The sequence below is a fragment of the Ceratocystis lukuohia genome (assembly GCF_044167205.1).
Source record: "Ceratocystis lukuohia strain C4212 chromosome Unknown Supercontig11_pilon, whole genome shotgun sequence".
Lineage (NCBI taxonomy): Eukaryota > Fungi > Ascomycota > Sordariomycetes > Microascales > Ceratocystidaceae > Ceratocystis > Ceratocystis lukuohia.
In genome coordinates, this window is record NW_027263530.1 from 49788 (window position 1) to 75149 (window position 25362).

Here is a 25362-nt window from a genome sequence, read left to right on the forward strand (position 1 = left end):
TCATTGGAATACCAACAGCTGCAACTCCTTTCCTTTCCTTTCCCCTCCATCCGCATCAAGACACCCACCCGTCTTCCCTCTACAAGCTAGACGCATCAGTAATACTAGCAAAAATGGCATCTCGACCTCGTTTGCCCGTAAAGCACATCGACCGCAAAGAGCTCTACACGAACCTCGAAGTTAGGATACAATACCTGCATAGTTTTCTCGATTTTAGCAGTCGTTAGTCCGCATTCTCATTCTGGGGTTTCCTCACCTACCAGCCACTAACACTTGCGATAGGTGATATTGAGGCATTGATTACTGGGGCCAAGTACATCAAGGCCTTAATCCCTGCCATTGTCAATATTGTGTACAAAAAGCTGCTGTCTTATGACATCACTGCCCAGGCTTTTATGAGCCGCAACACAAACTCCGCTGAGAATGTAGATGAAAGTCTTTCGGAGGATAGTCCGCAGATACTGCACCGCAAAATGTTCTTGCGGGCGTATCTCCAAAAACTGTGCTCTGACCCATCTCAGATGGAGTTTTGGGAGTATCTGGACAAAGTAGCGTGAGTCGATCTGCGAAGAGTGTCCGATGACCTGGGTTTAGGCTGACCAATAATCACAGCATGATGCATGTTGGCTTGGGCCGGGCCCACCCCTTGCATGTTGAGTACATCCACTTGGGGGCCACGCTTGCCTTCATCAATGATATCATGACGGAAGCTATTCTTTCACATCCCCGCCTTCATATACAGCGAAAGATGGCCCTCATCAAGGCCCTAGGCAAAGTAATTTGGATCCAGAATGATCTCTTTGCCAAGTGGCAGGTGCGCGAAGCCGATGAGTTCCGTGCCGACGAAGAAGACATTGTTATTGAACAAGAGGGATATCTCAACGGCAAGAAAATTCTGGGTGGTAGCGATGATGACCTTGAGTCCGACTCGGCATCTCCCACTTCACCAAAAGTTGCTACATCTTGTCCGTTTAGTGGAGTAAGGGTTTCGGACCAGCCACCACAGCCGCACACCACGGAGCCCAAGACATAGTTTCTAGCATTGCAAAAAATAACAAAGATTGACCAGTAGTATTTTATTCTTCAGCCTGTGGCAATAGGAGCTCCACTAGGTTAGGACAGCTGTGTGCAAAAAGCAGGAGAAAAGCCCCGCATTTCGGAGTCTCTACGGCCATAAACTCTGCGCCTGCCATGTTATAGCATAGCATAGCATATATGTAAACAGGAAGACGAAAAATAAAAATAAAACGCTGTAGGGCCAGAGGGCAAAAAGTGAGCGTGGCTCGCCTGAATAGGCCTGCGGGCTAATTACGCACAGTGAAGACTTGAAAGTACTGTAGTGGTATCATGCTCGCCGAGGTTTTACCACCCTCGAGTGGGCTTGGGTACTACATACCCACAACTAGTGGTTGACCCCGCTGCGCTTCGGCTTTTCATTGGTGCGGACCCATACCTTCTCCGGCCAAAACTGGAGAGAAAGGCGGGGCTTTTTGAACTCTCTTCAACTAGAGCTTTAGGAGCTTTTCTGCACTCTAAGCTGCTGTTGGTGCTCATCTGTTCATTTGCTCAACCTTTTCTCTCATTTCCTAGCTCATTAAAAAGCATTAGGAATCCAAACTCATCCGTCCTCATTTCTATTCATCCGCTTCTCAATTCAGTAATTGAGCCCATACGCCTTTATTCTCACTAGAGTCACTGCAACGACCATAACCCAGGTAAGCTTCATCTAATACCTGATGTTCTTCTCCAGCCATCTGCCGTTTGACGAAGCTGAGGCTGTTGGAGGCTTTGAATTTCAATCCCTGGCCAGCTGTAGCCACTAAACTGCTTGCCCCTCAAGCTTGCCTTGGATGTTTTTTTTACCTTTTTTATGTTATTGTTTTTTTTTTGACCGAGGGCTTCCCTGTCGCTACCGTTTACTGTGATCTTTACATACTGCAAGTGCAGCCGCAGAGCGTCAACGATAATGGCATATTAGCCGCAATATGGACCGGCCCTTCCTCCATTCCTCACAGATCATTGTGCGTCACTCGGACCAACAGCTATCGAAAGGAGCTGGGCTGTAGACCTCGCCGTTCCCGTCCTTGATGCAAGGCCCACGAATCTTCCCATGCCACAATCAGATCACTCTACAATGCTGCAGAGTGCCAAAAGCCCCTCTTTTTTGTCCACCCAAAACCCATATAGCTATGGGCCTATCCACACTATATCCACCCAGACCGCCATTATCTATAGAATATCTGTAGTCTTTTCTCCTTCTTCTTTTTCTCCCCGTTGCTAAAATAGTGCTTTTGCCTTTACAGAAACCGCATCGCGTACTTTGCCACAGATTTCAACATGGCTCCTGCTAGCTCTCTTCCTGCCTGGAGCGAGCTCCAAACCCACCGCGACACCTCCGGCAAGTCCTTCGTTTTAAAGGAAGCTTTCGCGAACGATGCCGACCGTTTCTCCAAACTCAGCACCACCTTCAAGAGCGCTGCTACCAATGATATCTTGTTTGATTTCAGCAAGAACCTAGTCACTGAGGAGACTATCAACCTTCTGGTCAAGCTGGCGGAACAAGCTGGCCTGGACAAGAAGCGTGATGCTATGTTTGCCGGCGAAAAAATAAACTTCACCGAGGAGCGTGCCGTTTACCACGCTGCTCTGCGCAATGTCAGCGGCCGCGAAATGAAGGTCGATGGCGTTGATGTTATGAACGTTCCTGGTGGAGTTAACGAAGTCCTTCAGCACATGAAGGTATTCTCCGAGCAAGTGCGAAGTGGTGAATGGAAGGGCTTTACCGGTAAGAAGCTCACTAACATTATCAATGTCGGCATTGGCGGCTCAGACCTGTAAGTGGCTACATAAACACCCTGCAACGACCAGACTTTGATTCCCTAACTGCAACTATTTAGTGGTCCTGTCATGGTTACCGAGGCTCTTAAACACTACTCCGACCGCAACATGACCATCCATTTTGTCTCCAACATCGATGGAACCCATATGGCAGAAGCCCTCGCTAATTCCGACCCGGAGACCACTTTGTTTTTGATTGCCTCCAAGACCTTCACAACTGCCGAAACCACGACCAACGCTAACACTGCTAAGAAGTGGTTCCTTGAGAAGACTGCTAACAAGGGCGAGATCGCAAAGCATTTCGTTGCTCTCTCTACCAATGAGACCGAGGTCACCAAGTTTGGCATTGATCCCAAGAACATGTTTGGCTTCGAGAACTGGGTTGGCGGACGTTACTCTGTCTGGAGCGCCATCGGCTTGAGTGTTGCTCTGTACATTGGCTTCGACAACTTCTACAAGTTTTTGTCTGGTGCTCATGAAATGGACAACCACTTCTGCAACACACCCCTCAAAGATAACATTCCCGTCTTGGGTGGTCTTCTGAGCGTTTGGTATTCCAACTTCTACGACGCTCAAACTCACCTTGTTGCGCCGTAAGTCACTATCTTCAAGATTCTTATACGCACTAAATAGAAACTAACAGCATGCTTTTCTTTCTTTTTCCTTTCTCAAACAGTTTCGATCAGTACCTTCATCGTTTCCCTGCTTACCTGCAGCAGCTTTCTATGGAGTCGAATGGCAAGACCACTACGTCTAATGGCTCTCCTGCCAAGTACACCACTGGTAAGCATAGCCAATCACATGAACCCACTAATTATGCGGCGTCTTATTAATATAAATAACAGGCCCTATCCTGTTTGGAGAGCCTTGCACCAACGCCCAGCACTCTTTCTTCCAGCTGGTTCATCAGGGTACCAAGCTGATTCCCACCGACTTCATCCTGGCTGCCAAGTCACACAACCCTATCTCCAACAACCTTCACCAGAAGATGCTGGCTTCCAACTACCTAGCCCAGGCTGAAGCGCTCATGGTGGGTAAGACGGCTGAGGAGGTTAGAGCCGAGGGGTGCCCTGAGAATCTGGTGCCTCACAAGGTCTTCCCAGGCAACCGCCCCACCACCAGCATTCTTGTTGGTGGTACCATCGGCCCTGCTGAGCTAGGTGCTTTGATTGTTTACTACGAGCATTTGACATTTACGGAGGGTGCTATCTGGGATATCAACTCTTTCGATCAGTGGGGCGTTGAACTGGGCAAGGTCCTTGCAAAAAAGATTCTCAAGGAGCTTGATGAGCCTGGAAACGGCTCTGGCCATGATGCTTCGACTGGTAGTCTCATTTCGGCCTTTAAGCAGTTTTCCAACTAAATCCAACCTCGATTATATGGCACTCAAGTATACACATAGAGAGAATAATATCAAGACTCTACAAATATAGTGTTGGCATTAACGCAGTGCATAAAATGGCCCGAATCTTATGCTCTAGAGTCGTATAACGAGGAAAATAACATGCGACTAAGCCAACCGGGACGAATGGAAAGGTGCATTATTGTCTAGCGCTCTAATATTGGTAGATTATGTCATCTCTGCACTGCAATAACAATGTGGGAAACGTAACATGAAGTGGCATGGGGATTTTGACGATCGTGACATGCAGTCCAATTAAGATACACCAGTGGGTGGCTTGAACTTAGCTCAAGGGTTTAGGCTTCGTTAAAATCCATCGATATTAACCCGAGGACGTATCCGCAGTATTCCGGGGCGGCCTTATTAAGGGCAACCAGTTTATCGTAGAGGCGGGGCTGGTCCTCCTTATGAGAAAGTGCGCCCGTTAATTCGGCCGGGGTACCATGTCAAAATCCCCACTCCACTTGGTGTACGGGACATGCCAGCTCCGCTTGAAAAGAGCCTGGCTTGTCATATGTTTGATGATGAAGCGTTTCATGCATGATGAGCCCAGCCCAACTGAATAATGGCCAGTCTACTGACGGCTCAGGCAATAAATACACACTAAGGATATTTCACATATGCGTATTAGCCCTTTCTCCTGATCGAAATAAAGCCTCAAACACCTACTTGCTAGCCGTGTCATGACATCAAAATGTCGTATTTGTGGGGGGGGGGGGGAGGCCGTGAAGTTTACTGGATCCTACAAGACGCTCAGCCCATCGTTTGTCTGACTAGTGCGACCTTGGGTGATGTTCCCCGGATTTTGATGTGGCTGTGAGTAAGGGCTACTATAATTCGGCGTATCTTGACAAAACTATAGGTTTTTAATGTGTATGCTGTATAGGTGACTTCCCTGCCGACTTTGCACTATGTAGTATGCATGTAGTGCATGTACACCATAACGCCTCCGTCTCCCCCTTCTATTCGGGAGATCCAAAGGGGAAAAAAAAAGCACTCACCTGAGTTTTCGCAGTGTGCCTAGCCCCCCCACTGAAAATGACGCATGCCAAGCCCAAATTATGGGTCTGTCTACATGTAAGCAAGACAAAGTTTCTGGCCTCAATGCGTGCATACATGTATCTATAGAGTATATGCAGCTACTGAATCGTTCCCCAGAACGAATTGTTTTTATGTGCCACGGATGAATGCCATTTGTCAAAAGTCGAAACAAGACTTGTACTGTCCAAGTCTCTTTTTTTTTTTTTTTTTTCCTTTTCTTACACTTTGCCAACTTCTGATTCAGGCACACAAAGACTGTATTTATGCTAATCTGTACCTTGATCAATGAGGCTCTAAAATAGCTCTAGCTTTAAATATATATCCGGTATATAAACTCCACTCATGCTTGTGGAGATACTGAATATATCCAAGCTGCGCCTTCACGATAATCTTCAGCCGTCGGCCCGTTTTTCTTGACGTTGAAGGACACAACAGCCACCTGCGGGGCCCGCAATGGTTGTCAAAGCCATCCATCCCCATCCCTATTCCATCGTCGGGCATTTTTGGCCCTTTGGACGTATTTTCCACTTTCAACAACACAACTCTTAGATTCCAAATTTTCCTATGGATAGTGTAAGACCAACAGATAGTTGATACTGATGCTTCATTCCATCTCTCTCTGCAGCCATCTGTGTCGTACGCTGAGGCCATGTTGATGTTCGTGTTAGTGCCATGCTGCTCAAAGTCCCAAAGATCTAGTCGCCATTTCCTCGCACAAGGAATGTATAAATGATGTAGGGTGAACTTCTTTTTTTCTGCTTGCAAAACAAGCGTCTTTTATTTTAGTAGTTTAGCGCGAGCCTTTTATCCTGTCTGTTCGCTAGCCTGAGCGACATGAAGGCCGTCTAGGATACATGGCATCGAAAACACCAGCATTTTGTTTCCTTTGATGCGGTTTTATTTAGCGAAAGGAGTATTCATCTGCCTAATTGAGCATCTTGGAGGATCTCTGACGTCAATTGGCCCTCCCTACGCTCGTTCGTTATCTTCTTCTTTCGCTACTTTCAAAATAGGGCTAAGTAAAACAAGCCGATCTGCCCCTCGAAGTGGCCCTACCATCCGACAGCAAAGTATATTTCCTTATTGGCCATGTTTCATAGACCTTGAATAACTTCAGCGAGAGAAGCGGAGTTTCCGGTGCCATAGATGCGGCTGTTTGCCCCTTGTACTTTGTGGGTACTCGGGCCGGCACTAATACCCTTATGTGCGACTGATGTTTCAACCATCGTGTACTTGCCAAGTACATTGCTTGTGGACTTGTCTGAATATATTTGACTCATATGCTATGTTGGACTGCATATACATACATGGAACTAGCGGGCGGAAAGCTCCAAAGATAGTTGTATCCATGGAGTCCATAACAATAGGGGATGGGTATGCATCCTCGTTGCAATCCAGACTTCCCGGAGAGTTGCCTTGTCATAGTCGACCTGTGTTTTTCTTTGTGGCCAAACAATGGCATGATACTACGAAACTATGAAATCATGAAATATTGCAACGGGTGGTGGTTGCCTATAGAGAGGGGCTTCACTGGTAGTTTGGGCTCCTCCTTATTCCCAAAGTCCTGTTGCTTGCGTTATCGTGAAAGCGTCACGAATATATGCTCTATCCTAAATGGGGACTAACGCGAATCCTGTTCAACAAGCTCTTATCGCAAAATATCTCGCTATGGCTTAATGGGCATCAAAGCAAAAAAAATAAAATAAGAGAGAACACGGGCGTCAGTATCAGCTCAAGCAGTACTACTCACTCCCATTAGCAAACTTTTTGATTCTGGAAGTTTCGCTTTGCACACACACAGCTTTGGCTCTTGAACAATGGTGTATGTGCCCTTCTTTGGCATGAGCTCAGGCCTCATAGTCCGCAGTTAGCCCGACATGGAATTCCCCAGTCTCAGAATGTTCGTCAAGTGCATAATATGAACAAAACCCCATTTTCAATTAACAAACTAGAACTGCAACGATGTAGCCCCCCCTGGTCTTAGCACCTAGTATACTCAGAGTGGAGCCGGCCTTACTCATTTGGATATGCCGTTTCAGTAGCATTCTAGCCAATAGTAGGCTGTCTAGTATATTTTAGGTCTCCAGACCTGTCGTATACTTTTGGCACCGTTGATATCGTCGAGCAATTGCTGCGTAGAATCCCGCCTCTCTCGGCGCTACTAAGCACGGCTCGTCATCATCGATCGTAGTTGCCATGGACGCATCTCAATTTTTCCAAATGTATAAAGACATCGCTGGCCCTCCTTTTTCTTGACTCCTGTTTTCACTGTTTGTTTACCATCATCCAACCCCAAGCTACTCCTACACCTCACTATTTCTCCATTCAACCCAAACATCTTGAAATCCCAAAGTCCTTTCTTTACTACGCCTTTACTTTTTTTGCTTTCATAAAACACACAGCTTTGTTTTCTACTCCATCCGATCATCCACCATGAGCTCTCAATCTACCTCTGCTCCTCTGAAGGCTGTCCACTTCGGTGCTGGCAACATTGGTATGTCGTGCTAGTCCCTGATATTCTACACCTTACCCCACAAAATCACCCCATCCCCCCATTTCTTCCACCCCAGATTTCGCTAACATCATCTTACCTTTAGGCCGTGGTTTCGTCGCTTGCTTCCTCCACGAATCTGGCTACGAGGTTGTCTTTGCTGATGTGCAAGACGCTCTTATCAACTCTCTCAATGAACACCCCTCATACAAGGTCATCGAGGTTGGGAGTGAGGGAACCTCAGAAAAGACCATCACCAACTACCGCGCCATCAACTCTAAAACCCATGAGCAAGACCTCATCAATGAGATTGCCACTGCTGATCTCGTGACCTGCTCTGTTGGCCCCAACATTCTCAGATTCATTGCTCCCGTCATCGCCAAGGGTATTGACAAGAGATCTTCGGACCGTGCCCCTCTAGCAGTCATTGCCTGTGAAAATGCCATTGGTGCCACCGATACCCTTGCCTCCTTCATTCGTGACCCCAAGAACACTCCTGCTGATCGCCTGGAGGGCCACGATAACCGTGCCCGCTATGCAAACTCCGCTATTGATCGCATTGTCCCTGCCCAGGACGCCAATGCCGGCCTGAACGTTACTCTGGAGAAGTTCTACGAGTGGGTGGTTGACCGCACTCCTTTTGCTGACCACTCGGTTCCTCCTATTGAGGGTGTCCACTGGGTTGATAACTTGATCCCCTTCATCGAGCGCAAGCTTTTCACTGTCAACACTGGCCATGCCACTGCTGCTTACCACGGATACAACCGCCAGAAGGCTACCGTCTACGATGCCCTTCAAGACAAGGCTATTATGGCCGAGGTTCGTCGTGCTCTTGAGCACACTAGCCAACTGATTATTGAGAAGCATAGCATTGATGCCCAGGCGCAAAAGGATTATGCCAACAAGATCGTCATGCGCATTGGCAACCCCCATCTTGAGGATGCCGTCGAGCGTGTTGGCCGTGCTCCTCTCCGAAAGCTTAGCCGCAAGGAACGCTTCGTTGGTCCTGCTGCTGAGCTGGCTGAGAAGGGCTATGATGTGACCGGTTTGCTCAAGGCTGCTGAGATGGCCTTCCGCTTCCAGTCAGTTGAGGGTGATGAGGAGAGCCACCAGCTTGCCAAGATCATGGCAGAGAAGACCCCCCAGGAGGTTGTTTCTGAGGTTTGCGGCCTTCAGACCAACGAGAAGCTCTACCCCATGATGGTTGAAGTTGTTCGCTGTGTTCAGGAGGACATGGAGGACTAAGCATATCATGCCATTTGTGGCCTCTTTTCTTTTTCCCGCCCTCGTCATGGTTTGCTACGTACTCATTTTTTTTTCGGCATTCATTTTCGTTCTTTCTTCCTTTAGGGCTTGCGTTGGGCACATTCTGGGCGATTGGTATACATACACGGCGTTTTTATGCTTCTTAGTTTTGTTATTTGACTCCCGTTTAGCTTTGTATTTTATGAGCTCCTCTTACCTGGATAGCTAGCACTTGAGGTCTATAGACTAAAAATCAAGATTATCTTCTATCATGACTGCGTTCTGTTGCACGTGACTGCAGGTATTTCTCTTTTCTTCTTGTGCTAAAATGAGAAAACCGAAAAAAATCGTGGTTAATCATATTATTGGAACTACCTAAATTCATCACTTGTGGCCACATAAATTTTCATCTTACCTTCTCTTTCCATCCCATCGTCCCTCTACATGTTCTTTCTTACGCTTCTCTAGAGAAAAAACTTCACCCCTTCGATCTCCATCTCCACCCAAAGAATGCCCGTTGGTCAAGATTCGCTATGACTGATGATCTCATTAGCTTTTCTCCCTCTCCTTCGCCTAAGCTACGGCAATATGGCAGTGATGATGGCGATGACAGCGCATTCCAACTTCGCGATACTCTCGCCGCGAGTGAACTTCCAAGCTTAGATCAAGGACCCTCTACTAGTGGTAGGACTCCAATAGTTTATCTTTTATTCCCACGCTGCGATTTAAAGAACATCAGCTAACTTCAAAATTCCAGACACCCCATCTCAATCTACTCTAAGGCCAGTACTTTCACTGCCCACCACAAATGAGAATAATGGTGATGCACACCCTCCACACGCTGTCAAATCCGCGAGCGCAGCTATAGAAATAAACGGCTCTCGCCAATCATCACCACTATTGTTTGATAGCAAGCAGCACATCCCGTTTAGTAACTCTCATAACACAAGGGAAAGCCTATTGTCACAACAAGGCAGTTTTATCCCCATTCCCGAAGCATCACCGTACATAAATAATCCTCCAGCGATAAACCCCCATCATTCTAATGTTAGCTCATCGCCTCTTCAAAAACAGTCCTCGGAAAATGCCAATATCAGTTCCGATCTAAACAACTTCGAGATTAGCTCCACTACTTGGATAACGAAAAGCTCAAACAGAATCATCGATAGTCCCCGCGAATATCAACTCGACCTTTTTGAAAGAGCGAAAAAGCAAAACACTATTATTGTGCTTGATACAGGTATTCATATTTTCCGAGTCACGCTATGCACCATGCCACTTCTAACATATAGTCTAGGCTCTGGCAAAACGCTGATTTCAGTACTCCTCTTGCGGTACGTTGCCGAACAGGAGCTAGAACGACGTAGCTTGGGGCTCGAAAAGCGAGTGTCGTTTTTTCTAGTATGTAAATTGCTGCATTTCCTAGCTCACAATGAATATGTATCATAAACTAACGTTGACATCTACAAGGTTGAGAAAGTCCCATTGGTACATCAACAATTTCATGTCATCATAAGCAATCTGCCTTACGCAGCAACACGCATTTGGGGTGGTTCAGACAATCGCCCGCGAAGCAAGGAGCAGTGGTCCTCTGATATGAAAAGCAACATGATAATTGTTTGCACAGCTGCAATGCTTCAAAAGGCACTTGCGTCTACATATGTCAAGATGTGTCAGATAAATCTCTTGGTTCTTGATGAAGCGCACCACGCCAAAAAGAACCACCCATATGCACGGTTAATCAAGGACTATTATCTCTGTGAGCCAGAGGCCACCCGCCCACGCATCTTGGGTATGACGGCATCGCCAGTCGATACCCAAGAGGACATTCAACTTGCAGCCCAAGACCTTGAAATGCTTCTATGTAGCACTATATCTACCGTCAGAGAAGGCACTTTGAGTACAGATGTGGCTACCCCGAATCACAATCACTTCAGGGTTTACTATGACTGTTTAGAGCCTCCTTCGCGAACTGAGTTTGTCAGTTCTATTGCTCGGTTCCTCAATCTTAGTCAAGAACTCCGCAAATTACTTGCGTTCTCGGAGTTGGCAGTGTCAACTCTTGGCCGGTGGTGTGCTGACAGGTTGTGGAAACTGTGCATAACCGAGGCTGAAATGCTGCGATTAATAGCGAAGAATGAAGCTCTGCATTCGCTAAAAGATCATAAGCAGATAACACAAACTCATCATATTCGAGCCGTATATGATGCAATCCAAAACTTGGAGCTTGAGCCCCTAAAAATGGACAATCGCCAATTATCGTCAAAGACAATAGTCTTGTTGAAAACACTCAATGAAATTTTTCAAAATAGTGATAGCCATAAGTGCATCGTTTTCGTCGATATGAGATACACTGCAGTTATTCTTGATGATGTTGTTAAACAGCCGTTTATCGAAAATCCCCGAATCAAAGCCGCTGTGTTGGTAAGGATCAATTATAGCATACTATTTACCAGAACAAACAATATGTTAACTTCTTGAGTAGTTTGGTGTGTCAAAGAGCTCTACCAAAATGTCTCACAAAGAGCAGAATCTCATCATCCACAAGTTCCGTCAAGGTAAGCTCAACTGCTTGTTTGCAACATCTGTAGCCGAAGAGGGCCTTGATATTCCCGACTGCGATACTGTCATTCGTTTCGACTTGTATAAAACCATGATTCAATTCGTTCAGTCAAAAGGGCGGGCAAGACACAAGAACTCAATATACTACACTATGATGGAAACCGGGAATATCGATCATATACGCAAATTCGTTTCCGCAACTCGAAATACCGACATTCTTCGGAGGTTCTGCGCTCAGCTCCCTGACGATCGCATAATAGAGGACCCCTATACCACACTCCAAAGGTACTCGAAGGAGCAAGCCCACATAAGCTATGAGATCCAATCATCAGGTGCTAGGCTTGGATGGGTGGAAAGCCTTAATATTCTAGAAAGGTTCACGGCTCACTTGGCAACTACAGAGCAGCGAAACTGCGGCCAAGCCCCTAGACCTGAGTATTCAGTCATCAAGTCTGGGAAGGGGTATTATTGCCACATAAACCTGCCATCAACTTCGCCAATTCAAAGCCATAGAGGGTCGCTTCAGTCTTCCAAGCCCGCTGCAAAGTGTTCGGCCGCCTTTGAGACATGCATTCAACTCATTAAACAGAACTTCATTGATGAATACTTAGAACCCATCTTCAAAAAATCACTCCCTGCTATGCGCAATGCTCGTTTGGCTATCACCAAGAAAAGTAAAACGGGCTATAGCATGATAACCAAGCCAAGTGCCTGGGATAAATCTAGAAGCCATGAGCTATCGGGAGACCCCTTACATGGCGTTGCCATTACTCTTTCAACCCCAGTCATTCCCAATGAAGAATCTACAATCCTCGTCCTTCTTTCATATGAGAAGCTACCTTCTCTCCCAGATGTACATCTTTTCTTTGGTGACGGTAGAACCTCTTTTGCCCAGATTCGCCCATTAGTAGGGACAGTTGAGAAATCCAAGATCTCAGCGCTCAAGAACTTTACCCTTCGTTCATTTCGAGATGTCTTCAGCAAAGATTTTGTTCCCGAAACTTCCAATCTTCCGTATTTCATTGCACCGTCAAATAAGACACATGATTCATATTCTCCTGACCTCGAAGTATCCGAGATCATCAATTGGGATATCATAGATGTCTGTCTTTCAAACGATTACCTTGAAATCGGCAGCGAAGCCCCTGAAGACTTTTACAAGGACAAATTTTGTATTGATCCCTACGATGGAGGGCGAAAACTTTACTTACGGGGAGTGAGACCGGATCTTCATCCGCTAGACCTTGTTCCAGATGGCGTCCCTAGTCCAAAGTTTCGTGATTGGAGGAACGTCACTCACAATATCAAAGAGTATAGCATCAGTCTGTGGGGTCCTAGCCGAGCAAAGCGAACGTGGTCTGACGACCAACCTGTTGTAGAGGCACTGCAGATGTCTCTTCGACGAAACATGCTAGAGGACGTCCAAGATGGCGATAATGATCGACAGACACACTCGCCTTGCTTTGTGATAATGGAGCCATTGAGGATATCGGCAGTAAGCTCTTCCGTAACTCGTTTTTTACCCAACACATAGTATAGCTAACAAGAATTTTTCACAGATTCCGCCCTCTACCGTAGCCATGATTGCCACTTTTCCGGCTATCATTCATCGTATTGAAAGCACCTTAATTGCTCTAGAGGCGAGCAGTATTCTTGGGCTATCCATTCAGCCAGATCTCGCTCTAGCGGCAGTTACAAAATCCAAAGAAAGTGCTAATTTCCCTATGGCAGGCCAAAGAAGTGCTGCCGATGAAGATTACGAACGTCTAGAGTTCCTTGGAGATAGCTTCCTAAAGATGGCGACCACAATCGCCTTGTACACACTGATACCGTCCTCTAATGAGTATCAGTATCACGTCGAAAGAATGATGCTTATTTCAAACCAAAACTTGTTCAGGAACGCTCTCAAGCTAAAATTATATGAGTATATCCGCACAGTTAAGTTTGATAGGAGAGGTTGGTACCCTCATGACTTAGTTCTGCGGCAAGGAAAATCAACAACAATAAAACGTATGCATTCGCTTGGCGACAAGTCGATTGCAGATGTCTGTGAAGCCTTCATAGGCGCAGCGTATCTTTCTACATCTCAGTCTCCCGAGCAGCCGGTCGCCTCCGCCGCCAACTTCGACATGGCCGTGAAGGCTGTTTCTGTGATGGTGGATCATGACCATCACAGAATGACAGCCTTCAAGCACTACTGGGAAGCCTACCAAACCCCGTCCTGGCTTCAGGCTACCCCAACAGTTCCTCAGGTCGACTTTGCTAACAGGCTAAGCAACATCACTGGGTACAAATTCAAAAACCCCCTTCTTGCTCGATCGGCTTTTAAACATCCGTCTTATTCTTTGGAAGATATTCCCCACTATCAGAATCTCGAGTTCTTAGGTGACGCTCTTCTCGACATGGCCACCATCGACTTTCTCTACAAAACATTTCCCAAGGAAGATCCTCATTGGCTTACAGAGCACAAAATGGCCATGGTGTCTAACCGTTTTCTAGGCTGCTTATCAACTGAAATTGGGTTCCACAGGTGCTTGCTCACCATAGACCCCCATATTATGAAAAACATTGCAAATTACTCCGACCAACTCCAGTCAGCTCGATTTCTAGCCGAAGAGCATGCAAAAGCCTCAGGGTCTAATATTATTAAGAAGAACTACTGGGTGGATGAATTTCTCAAACCCCCAAAATGTCTTCCTGATATTATTGAGTCATATGTCGGTGCTGTGTTTGTTGATTCGGGATATGATTACTCGACTGTACATGATTTTTTCACGAAGCACATCAAGCCATACTTTGAGGATATGGCTCTTTACGATTCGTTCGCAAGCGAGCATCCTGTCACATTCCTGACTAAGAAATTTCAGTCTGAATTTCGATGTCAGAAATGGAATATTGCATTCGAAGAGCAGCCACTTGACTTGGACGCTGGAGCACTGGTTTTGATTGAGTCTCAAGTAGTGGCTGGGGTCTATGTCCATGGAAAAGTTGTTTCTACAGGGGAGTCTGATAATGCGCGTTTTGCCAAGATTCAAGCGGCTCTAGAAGCCCTAGCAGTATTCAAGGACATGGCCAGAGAGCAGTTTGAGCTTGAGTATGGATGTTGTTGCTCGAGAGGCTGAAAATTAGTTGAGGGTCAAGATGAGGAAGAAGGCGGGGGGGGGGGGGGAAGGGGGCGGGAGAGGGTCAAAGTTGAATTGAAGCCTTCCTGTGCTTGATTTACGCTTATCCCAATACTAATTGAGAAAATGATTTGATGATCACATGCATGACATGCGGAAATAAACTCTACAGTTCGTGATTTGAAAAGAATTTGTCTCATAATGCAGATCTAGAAAGTGTCGGAAAACTGGAAGATTATATAACTACCAATGCATTTCTCCGCCATGGCATGAGTTTAAGCGCCCTCAACCTTGGATTAACGGGTATTTCAAGAAATGAAAGCCAAGGCAAAGAAGGAAAATAACAACAAGCAATAGTATACAAGAGGATCGAACCTGATGATACTTTTTATGTCGATCAACTGGGCCAAGCGACTAAAAGCGGCCATAAAAGTGGGGCATGACAGGATTGTCACACTACAAGAAAGACAAGGTTTGTGCTGTTCTGTTGTATTGTTGCTTGGTTGCTTTTGGGGGAGGCCAGCTGACAGCGGTGGGAGGCGATGTTAAGACCAGGGGCGAGAGGGCTGGCCGAGAAGGCCTGTGCTTAACCCGTCACCTTGTTGATATGTTTGGAATTTATATTTACATTGTGTGTTGTTGGGCTGGTTCCTTCAAGGGGGGGGGTGAGTAGGGCTAGACTATAGCAACTACTGAAAGGATGTCCGTTGAAAATAATAATGGCGACATTTACCGAGACATACGAACATGGTAGGCATCAAGCATGACGAGGAAGAGGCCAAGGACCGCGACTCGTGGACTAGAATTCCCACATGTAATTGGCCGGTTGGGCCTTGGTAGGGTTACTGCGTCTTAGCAGGTACACATAGGGTAGTTATACGCATAGCAATCCTCGGGAAAAAAAAAAAACAAACAAGGAAGTTCCTCGCCTACAAGGCCTTCTCGTGCGTACCAAGGTAAGGAAAGCCAAAGCCATGCATTCGTCGCGTTAGGGCGATACTTATCGTCCCGCAAAACTAACAACACCTGCATGCACATAATGGTACATATATACATAGAAGGTGGTAGATTAGGTGACCAGACGACATAGAAGAGTGTCACGGAACTTTAGCGGGCGGGGTATAACGCGCTTTGATGTTCTCGGACTTTTTTGTGTGGGCGACGGCCAGTCTGTGGCGCTCATAGTACTGTGTGAGATTCCGGATGTTGCTGTTTTTGTCTATGTATACGTGGTGCTGTTTTTTTCCGGGTTGAATTTGCCAAAACAAAGGGGTCCTTTCGCACAAGAGACATGCTTACTAAAATTAGTTGAGGGGAAGGTCTTGTTTAGTGCGGGTCGTCGAAGCTTAGATCTACTAGTAGATAACTAGCATCGGTTAGGAGTTGAAAGCATGGTAGTAGATAACTCGCGTAAGCTGTGCTGAGTTTGTGGTAGTGGGTGCAGATACAATGTTAGGCCATGCTTAGTAGATGCAGGTACAGGTACCAAGCCGTTTCATGTGTAACTAAATGCATAGAAGAACGGGTAGAGAAGGTGCGGGAAATGAGGTGCCTCAGGGAAAGTCAAAGCTGCACTTCACGAACAAGCCGATGTCCATAGATGTCAAGGACGTACGCAGGCAGTTGCCTTTTTCCTTTTCGTTTTTTCTGCTCCTTCCTTTTGCTGTCTATCCGTTAATTTTGATGCCCTAAAAAGTTTCCACCTCTCCATATTCATGGACGCTACAAAAAAAATCACCTGTTGCTTGTCGCCGCCTGAAGATGAGGTGTATGAGGTGTTCGTGATGATGATTTCCGCCTGGCCCTTATGTATGTCTCTGTCTCTGTTTCTGTCACTGTTTTACCTGCACGGACGCGCTCCCTAAAAAAGAATCCTCGGCCTTAACACCCGACGAATCCGGATTTCCTCTCTTTCGATTTCCAAAAACTGCCCTCGTTTCTTAATAGTCCCCTGGTCTGGCGTATTTCATGCCGAAAGATACTGACTGCTATTTGTTTAGCTCGATCACTCCGGCCGAAACGAGGCTTGGAACAAGAGTGAATTAAATACAATATTGCACCGCCGCCTGGTGCTGGAACTGCCGCCTATCCTCGACTTGTATAGAATTCTGGGCCTCGGGCCTAAAGCTAGACCGCAAAAAGCGTTGGTGTGACCGGTTGCTTTGACCATGTCTTTCTTTGCTTCGCTCAGATGGAGATGAAATACACTCCTGCTTAAGCATCCGTCGGCTTGAATGAGCCTTCAACTAGGCTTTACGATAAATGCACGAGCAAAAGAAAGGGGACATAAGGCCGGGGTGGGCATGGCGCACATGAAAAAAAAAAACGCCCCAAACTAGCAGTGACAAAAAATAGCCAGCTAGTAGCCCGCTAGCTCTAGTCCCGCCTTCTGGCTTCTTTAGCTCAGGGTCCAATGGCGGGGGGGAGATTCCTTGATTCTGAGGAAGATTAGAACAGAAAGGTTTAGACGGCTGTTTGAGCTCAGCTCTGCTTCATTCCACGTCTTGGCCTCTGATTGAGAGTAAGACGCTTTGTCTTAGTTCTCCCCCTCCCCCCTTCCCTCTTGAACGATGCTATGTTGGCCACTTTGGGGCTGTTCCATGCTATGAACATCAACTGCTCTTTTGGCTTCCGCTTTGCTGCTAAACACTCCCATTTCCATTGCCACCTTGCCTTATCTCAAACTCAGACCTGGCCATTGCTTACCTCCCCCGATACTTGTCCTGGCTTCTTGGCTTGCTCAGATACCTCTCAAACTTGAGGCGCAACCGATAGCGATCTCTCTGCGTCCCGGGCTAACGCATGGCGAAAAGAAAGGCGCTTCTCAGGCAAATAAAAGCACTTACATTCGGCCCTGCTTCGCTACCACGTAACCAAAATACAACCAAAACAAGAACATGACGGTTGTATATCGCCAAATTTGAATGTGTGATTCGGAAACAAAATTAAAAGCCTGGTGCGCTTTCTGTGTCTGCTTCAGGTCATAAAAAAACAAAAAGAAAATGCACACAGTTGCTTGCTTTTTCGTCGTCAAGCTGTTTGTCGTCAGCCCAAGCCTAACTGGCTTCCCTCCCCCCCCCCTACTATCGTGTCCCTGACTAGATCTAGACAGGGGCAAGCGAAGGAAACAAAAAGACAACAAAAGCCCCAAATCCAAATAATGGCTTATCCTGCCACTCATTAATTTTTCGATTTTTTCGCTCTTCATTTCTGGCGTTCTCTCTTTTTTCACTCCTTCTTTCCTCAATGTGCTTGGCTCGAACTTGAGGTGCATGGGTTCCGTCAGCTATCCTGGCCTCTGCCTCTTTCTTTTTTTTTCCTCTTAATCATTGGGAAGCAGGGCAAACACTCACTCACATTAATAACACCCTCCTTTTATCTAACACGGCGCCCTCTCCTGCGATCTTTCCTTTGTTCTTCGTTCTATCTTTGCTGCCGTCCTTTCCCTTCTTTGTGCATTCTGGCCTGTTTTGCTTGCTTACTTGCTTGTCTGTTGCTCTATTTATCCCTTTGATCCTTACCGCCTAGCTCAACTGCGTATTATTGTCAAGTGCAAATCAAGCATTGGCATAGCTGCAGTGTGTGGGACACTCAGTCCTGCGCAACGCATTGCTTGATCTTAGGACCTCAAAGCACAACTAACTAACCTAACATAAGCCTTACGGACTCTTGTTCTTGTTTCCTTATCTCGCGAAGCTTCGCCGCCTGTCTGGCGTTCTGTCCACGCTGGTTTGGACCTCGGCCTTTGTGCCTTCTTGGGCGCACAACATCGCTTCACTGGGCTGTTTATCACGATATAACCTGATCATCGGGAACAAACTCCCCTTTGACGATGGGGTTCTTTCGATTTCTAAGACGCGATCAGCCGTCTACACCGGCTTCAGCTGCAGCTATATCATCCGAGCAGTACTTCAAAGGTAAGATAAACCCTGGATTGCGTTGTTTTATTATCGTCATGGTTGAGGGGGGTTCAAAATCCCCAACCTTAAAGCGGGAAGTTGCATGAGCTCAATATTTTGTATCACGCTGGCTAACTCGTACTGGTCAGGTCTTGCTGCAAAGGAGACAAGCAATGACAAAGCTGCCGTTGGCGTGGGCCATGGCATTAAGCATTCAAATAAAGATACGGCTGGTGATCAATTACTACCACGTCTTAAACTGAACCTGCACCAAAAACACGATACTGCTGATGAAGCACTTTCACTGCCTAGCCCTCCATCAGCACACCTAAGCTTTGATGTTGCTAGTAGGGCTGCAACATCTCCTGTAGCGTCCTCATTCCTATGGAGAACATCATCCATATCAAGGCCAATGTCTCGCAAGTCGAAGCGATTTTCGGCAGCTTCAATAGCCAATATTGAAAAAGTGCCTCCTATTGTCAATGAGAAGACGTTGAATGAAACAGGTCCCGTATTTGACAACCACCCCGCTGTTAAGCCTTTAGTGGGCCCACTTTCATCGCCAGTTGCCTCTCAAAACCACCAGCGCAACAACTCCACATTCAGCTCTGCCCAGCGAACTAGCCGTGCATTTGTTGACATATTAGATGCACAAAGCGTTATAAAACACTCCAATCTACTGTCGAGGGTGCAAGCAACTGGCGTGCGGGACTATGGTGAAGATGTTGCCGACCGGAACAACGCAGGAAACAGTTTTGCTATTTCGAGCATTAGGCCCTCCAATCACTTGGTGGTTCCCGGCCCTGGCATTAGACCATCCTCATCACGGGAAAATAGAACTGGGAGGAAACGGTCTACCTCTATGGGGTCTTCAAAACTACGTCCTGCAACTGCTATATCTTCCCGCGATAGACGCGCTGTCTCTGACTATACAGTCTCCGACTCCGCTTCTGTCATTAGCCAACATCGTCTCACTGCGTTCCACTCAGCTCAAAGGCCCTCTTCGCCATCGTCTTCTCCTTGGAAAACCTCAAGGCCTTGGGCCAGAGATGTAGTTGACCCTTCGCAGCTTGATATGAGCTCCCAGAGCACCCAGTCGTCTTCACCTTCCATGGTAAACCGTGTTCGGGCATGGAGCCAGGGCAGCCATTATGATTATGTGGTTTCAGAGAAACTAAAAGGCAAGCTTCCACGTCGAGATGCTGGTCAGATATCCATGCCCTCAGACATCCCATCGCAAAGTCGCGACTTTGTGTATCGACCTTCAACGCCAGATAACTTCGTTGAATTACGAGGAGCTTCAGGAAATTTGGTTGAGAGCATAACTGCTGGCTTCCAAAGTATCGATGTTCGGGATTCTTTTGAAGAGGAACTACCTGAATCTTCTGCGGCTCCATCACCTCAAGTACTTCGAAGAAATCGTCGCATAGAACATAGCCCTCCTCTCGGCTATAATGCTCATAGTGCGTATGGTCATGAGTGTGATCTTGAGGAATCAAGTCGATCTCATTCCAGTGCGACTAGACATTGGTCTGTTTCGTCAACAACACCAACAAGCTCCTCGTTGCACTCAGGCTCTGCGCCTCGTCCTCGTACTAGCTATACCGAGAACACCTCAGTCGAATTATCAGCGTCTCCAGACCAACGAATCTTGGCAGCACTTTTGCCAAGACACAGTTCGCGTGATGCAACAAGCGCCTATTATATGCAGCAGGCCCAGTCTGGTGCCCTTAAAAACTCTCCCATTCCGCCCCACGGCATTTCGACTCGAAAGTCCTCGATTGGATCTACGTATATGCATGAGAATGGCATTGACCTAGAACGTCCATCAACGCGATCAAAGCTAGACAAGAAGAATCTGGATCAGATTGCCTCGGAGGTTTATGCTACTGAGGAAAACCTATTGTTCCGGGATAATGGCTTTGGCCCTGTTGGCCTCCAGCTTCCCGGTCTTTTTGAGACTATCCCAGAGATATCTTCAGACAGTCCGCATCGGCGCTCATCAATGAAAAGTATTCAATCATCGCATTACTCTCACGGAAGCACTATGGCTAGGACACGCTGTCATCAACCAGTAATTCCCGAAACGACTTTCGAACATTTTGCGGACTTTGACTACGAACACGACCCATTCCCTCCTCTGCCACCCTACCCGATAAAAATGCCTAGCCGCGCCGCTCGCTAATTTAAATAGCTGAAGCTGCTTTCCGTAGGTAGCTAGAGTCTATCATATCCTGTACTGATTCACATGCACTTATCTTGTGCGCCATCAGGGCTATCGCCTATAAGCCAAGGGGCCATTGGCAAATACATTGCAACGCAATTGCTGTCAGACAGCAGCCAACTGGCTCTTTTTATATACGCCGTTTCGCCTTCTCCGTCCATGCTACGCTCTCCTTCACGACTGCATGTACTTTTTTGCCTTGCTGTCTTCGCGTGGCATTACGACTTTATACTCCTGCCTCTAAAGCTGGGGCACTGTTTATCTTTGCATTTCCATCTTCGTGGGCGTCAATATTGTAAGAGCACCTCGTATTCTATTATTTACCGGCCTTTTCGACGGGATTTTCTCTGCCCTCTGCTATTTTCATGGTACTGCTACTTTGACGATGCTGTTTTTTTTTTCTTTTTTGTTTGGAACTCATGGATGAGGCAGTGTTTAGCGAGTACATGAATTCATGTAACAAATCATGTTAATGACTAAGATGACATTTATATTTCTGCATTTATTTCCCATCTCCGTGTGAATTGTCGATATTCACCCCCTGAAAAAAACAAATAAGAAACCAGATTATGAATACTCCTGGCTTGTAACGATAACTTGCACCTGATTTCACGTGTGGTAAGGTAAGAAGACACAGCACACAGCAGTCTTCACTCTGCTAGAATAATGCAGCTGAATCTTAGGTCCTTGGACTCTGCTTGTAAGAACTTTAAGGGTCCATTTTCCAAGGCTGCGCGGCTGAGCACGTCTTCATCTGAGCTCAGGTGTCCGCGTTCTAACGGGCCTTTGCGTCTCCCGTCGAGCTCCCACAGAGTTCCATCGTTGCCCTTAACAAAGCAGACGTAATGAAGGTCAACATCTTCACTGGCTTCAGGAGCTGCTGTTGCACCTTTATCTGCCGCCCTTGCATGAATGACGGCTAGGTCTTTCGAAGTCTCAAGAATAGACGCACGCTCACGAGCTTGTAGAGGGATTGCCTGTTTAAGAATCTTGTCTAGAATAGAGTCGGGATCTGGTGATGGCGTTAGCAGCCAATAGTTAGCATTTTATAATGATGTGGGCACGGTACGGGTAGATGCTTGGCTCGGGGAAATGTGGCAAGACTCACTGATGAGTGAACGTGCGGGCCCATTGCTTACGGCGTGAAGCAGGCCCATGAGACCACATGAGTTGCGAATGGTCTGTGGGAACCATAGTACCTGGTCGTCGCCGCTTTCGTTATAGAGGTCTTTGTCGGCATCCTCGGCCTGGCGATGCTGCTCATATGTCGCAGAAACAGGGAAAACTAGCAGGAGGGCCAGGGCAGGGCGGGGAACAAAATTGAGCATTTCATCGTCAGTAAGAGACCACACATCGTGAGCAGCGAGCGACTTTTGCATGCCAAGATGATGCAACATAGCCGTGAGAAGTTCGGGGTTGGCCTCTAGAGGCACAAATGAAAGCGCATTAGGAGTTGTTGAGGCCATGGTAATTGCTTAAAAGGGAGTAGTGAAGAGGCGGATGAGTGAGAGAAAGAAAGGGATGATGGATGAGGAATGGGTGTTGAATAGGGTGGTGGGTGGCCTTTTATAGTATTACACCTAGCAATGTTGTATAGCTTGGGAGCGGAAGGTCCACGCAATACACGCAATACACGCAAGCAATAGTTGTTTTCTTGGAGCTCAGCCTGCCTTGGGCTTGGCCTCCTTTCCCCAGGTTAATTTGTTATTTAGTCTGCACTAAAGCGGGGGCTTTGTAGGTTGAAGGTGCGGGGAGCTGCATTCAATCAAGGAAGGTGGAAGATTGAATGGTGAGGCGATAAAGTAGGGGGAGGGGGAGCAATTTACGATTTAGGTGAGAGTAAGAAAAAGAAGGACTTGGGGTGCCATCATTGGCTTGGATAAAACAGAGTGTAGATGTGAACTTAAACTTGCATGCAGTTTGTTGCGACCAGGCTAGGGCTCGCTTGACTACAACGACCTAGACCATGACGACTGGGACTACAACGGGCTGAACTATGACGACATAGGGCTTTCTTGTTGTTTTCAAGCAGTTGCCTCTTTTGTGAGATGAAGAATGGGGAAGGAGGGGGGGGTACAAAAAAAAGGAAAAAGGGTAAAAAAAAAAAAAAAAAAAAAAGAAAAAGCTCCGTCTATGTATTTAAGCACCTTTTTTATTCACCTATTCGTACAAAAAGCCCCCCGAGCCCGAGACTAAATGGGTTTCTCGTCTTGACGCTGGAAATAAATATACACTTATTGCTGCATTATGCAGCAACTGACTCAACCTCCTCTAATTCTACCTTATCCACTAGGCTGCTCGTCTCCTGCTCTCTGATACGAGCAAGAGTACGCTGGTTCATCCTCCGGCGTTCTAGGAACTCTTGATCTTTCGGCTTCATTATCTCCAGTGCTTTGTTGATCCGTGCCTGAACTCGTCGGCGCAATTCAAATGCTAGTTTCTGGCTGGTGAAAACGGACGGGAAACGGTATGATACCCATAAGTACAAAACAACTGAGCCGTGAAGAGACTCAAGCGCGCGGAGATAGTCTGTCTGCGAAGATTCCGGCACTTCGTCAGGGTTGATGTCCAAAGTCGAAATCAAGATTTCGGGCATCTGTAGAAGATGGCCGTTGTTCATTTCGGAAATGCATCGGGCTACTCCTCGAAGCACTTTGTGCATTTGCGGGTCGCGTAGATATGCTGGCGCAGTAAGAAGCACACAGCGATCATGGATGGACATGGGGAAAGGCTGGATGATGGAGGCAACCTTGAATAGCTCATCTTTGATGTAGATGCGGAAGCGGGAAGAGAGCGAGGCAAGTTCGTTGAGGCGAAGAAGCACAAAATCAAGCGGCGTGTTGACGGGAAAGTACTGTGAAAACTGCTCAATCACGGAGACTGGAGGGAACACGGAGACTTCTTTAATCGGAGGTGCATCTTTCCACAGATTAGCTTGCACAACCTTGAGATCATCCTCCTCAAGGGCTGTAACAATGCCAACCTTGTTCTCTGCAGAATCGTCGTTTATCATACCCTGCCGGGCAGTCTTGAAACGACCAGCTCTACCACCAATTTGCCGCAGCTCAGACACAGTGAGCTGTCTCCATGAATAGCCATCATGCTTTGTTGTAGTGTGGAAAATCACCCGCTTGATCTCTAGGTTCAACCCCATGCCTATAGCGTCGCTGGCTACTAAGAAGTCGTAATCATTATCTGGGTCGTTGAACTGGGCTGCCTGTTGCGCGCGCACCTCGGGAGGGAGATTGCCGTAAATGATAGCACATCTCTTGCCAGTTGCTTCTTCGATTGTGTTTTTTAGATTGTGTAGGTCCATTCTTGAGAAGGCAACAATGCAGTCGCCCTTTTGGAGATCCGAAAAGTTGTTTTGCTTATCGAGGGGCATACTGGCCGCTTTAAGGGGCGTGAGCCGGTTGTATCGGTGGACCACACATTTGTCGCCAATACTTTCACAGAGGGACTTGATGATGTCGACAGTGCGCTCCTCGCCACAAAGATGCAACTCCTTGGCCTGAAGCCCCATGAAGGCTGTGGTCCAGCCAGAGCCTCTATCAGTATCTGAAATCATTTGAATTTCATCGATAACCGCAACATCGACCGGTTTCCCCAAAGGCGCCATTTCAACCGTACAGCTTATGTAGTAGTCGTCGACATTTTCGGGAATGCGCTGTTCCTCGCCAGTCATCAGCGCACAAGGTTTGCCCTTGGCCTCGAGTCTGGAAAAGATTTCATGGGCAAGCAATCTAAGAGGGCCGCAATATATGCCGGACTTGGCGTTTTCAAGTGCCTTCAAAGCATGGTATGTCTTTCCTGAATTTGTTGGTCCAACATGCAAGTGAACGGTTCGTTGCATAGCGCGAGTCGCAGGGAACCACTCCCAAGGGAACCTAAGATCAGCAAGTTTGCTCTGGTGTGCAGTCACAGACTCCGAAAAGTGATGCCGTGATAGAAACATTTGGAAAGCATAGGATAGAGCGACTTGGAGGCCCTTGTAGCCCTCTTTTATAAACTTTTGCCGTAAGGAAAAATAGAGTGGGTTATCTCCCTTGCTACGGTAGCCGGACGCAGAGGAAGAAAGAGACTGATCAATTGCCTTGCGAAATAAACCACGTTCATTGATATACTGAGCGAGGGTTTTAATGCCAAAAGACTCGTACTTTGATCTGACTACCTCCAAGGATTCATTTCCAGGAGCAAGCCTAGCAAACGTAACTAGGACCACGTCATGGAATAATTGGTGCTTTGATTTGGGCTTTGGTCGAATGGCAGGAACTTCGCCATTTTCAATTGCAAACTGGACTTCTTCTTCCGGGACTTTATAGGTGCCATGAAGCTTGAACTTTTGCATGTGAACATGCTTTTTCGACTTCTGTCTCTCTTGTGTCGAAGTGGCCGAGAACGACCTTAGTAATCTAAGATTCTCATACTGGGAGTTTGTGATTCCTGAAGCGACATGGCGTTGCCCAAAGCTGGCGATCGGGGATTTTGGTAAACGATTTAATGTTCTTGATAGCATGGTATCTGCATTGTTTTAAGGA

At 46.9% G+C, this 25362-nt stretch overlaps 7 protein-coding genes across 7 annotated transcripts; 5 read left to right on the forward strand and 2 right to left on the reverse strand.

Annotated features, from left to right (window-relative positions):
* Positions 1–113: 113 nt before the first annotated feature.
* Positions 114–1033, forward strand: HOO65_110009 (uncharacterized protein; the record flags this gene model as incomplete). The annotated part of the gene is made up of 3 exons (XM_071004749.1): positions 114–222; positions 283–553; positions 613–1033. The coding sequence occupies 3 exons, from the start codon at positions 114–116 to the stop codon at positions 1031–1033; spliced, it is 801 nt and encodes a 266-aa protein (XP_070855719.1).
* Positions 1034–2337: 1304 nt separating this feature from the next.
* On the forward strand, positions 2338–4201 carry HOO65_110010 (Glucose-6-phosphate isomerase; the record flags this gene model as incomplete). Its single annotated transcript, XM_071004734.1, has 4 exons — positions 2338–2834; positions 2898–3431; positions 3482–3621; positions 3684–4201. The coding sequence occupies 4 exons, from the start codon at positions 2338–2340 to the stop codon at positions 4199–4201; spliced, it is 1689 nt and encodes a 562-aa protein (XP_070855720.1).
* Positions 4202–7714: 3513 nt separating this feature from the next.
* On the forward strand, positions 7715–9017 carry HOO65_110011 (Mannitol-1-phosphate 5-dehydrogenase; the record flags this gene model as incomplete). The annotated part of the gene is made up of 2 exons (XM_071004740.1): positions 7715–7775; positions 7879–9017. 2 exons carry the CDS (start codon positions 7715–7717, stop codon positions 9015–9017), a joined length of 1200 nt encoding a protein of 399 aa, XP_070855721.1.
* A 533-nt stretch (positions 9018–9550) lies between these two features.
* HOO65_110012 (Dicer-like protein 1) lies at positions 9551–14701 on the forward strand (the record flags this gene model as incomplete). The annotated part of the gene is made up of 7 exons (XM_071004715.1): positions 9551–9701; positions 9775–10257; positions 10315–10418; positions 10488–11089; positions 11336–11441; positions 11503–13074; positions 13139–14701. The coding sequence occupies 7 exons, from the start codon at positions 9551–9553 to the stop codon at positions 14699–14701; spliced, it is 4581 nt and encodes a 1526-aa protein (XP_070855722.1).
* Positions 14702–18533: 3832 nt separating this feature from the next.
* HOO65_110013 (uncharacterized protein) lies at positions 18534–20785 on the forward strand (the record flags this gene model as incomplete). The annotated part of the gene is made up of 2 exons (XM_071004729.1): positions 18534–18618; positions 18750–20785. The coding sequence occupies 2 exons, from the start codon at positions 18534–18536 to the stop codon at positions 20783–20785; spliced, it is 2121 nt and encodes a 706-aa protein (XP_070855723.1).
* A 689-nt stretch (positions 20786–21474) lies between these two features.
* Positions 21475–22290, reverse strand: HOO65_110014 (Ubiquitin carboxyl-terminal hydrolase isozyme L3; the record flags this gene model as incomplete). Its single annotated transcript, XM_071004752.1, has 2 exons — positions 21475–21836; positions 21933–22290. 2 exons carry the CDS (start codon positions 22288–22290, stop codon positions 21475–21477), a joined length of 720 nt encoding a protein of 239 aa, XP_070855724.1.
* Positions 22291–23069: 779 nt separating this feature from the next.
* On the reverse strand, positions 23070–25340 carry HOO65_110015 (ATP-dependent RNA helicase suv3, mitochondrial; the record flags this gene model as incomplete). Its single annotated transcript, XM_071001723.1, has 1 exon — positions 23070–25340. The coding sequence occupies one exon, from the start codon at positions 25338–25340 to the stop codon at positions 23070–23072; it is 2271 nt and encodes a 756-aa protein (XP_070855725.1).
* Between the last annotated feature and the right edge of the window lie 22 nt (positions 25341–25362).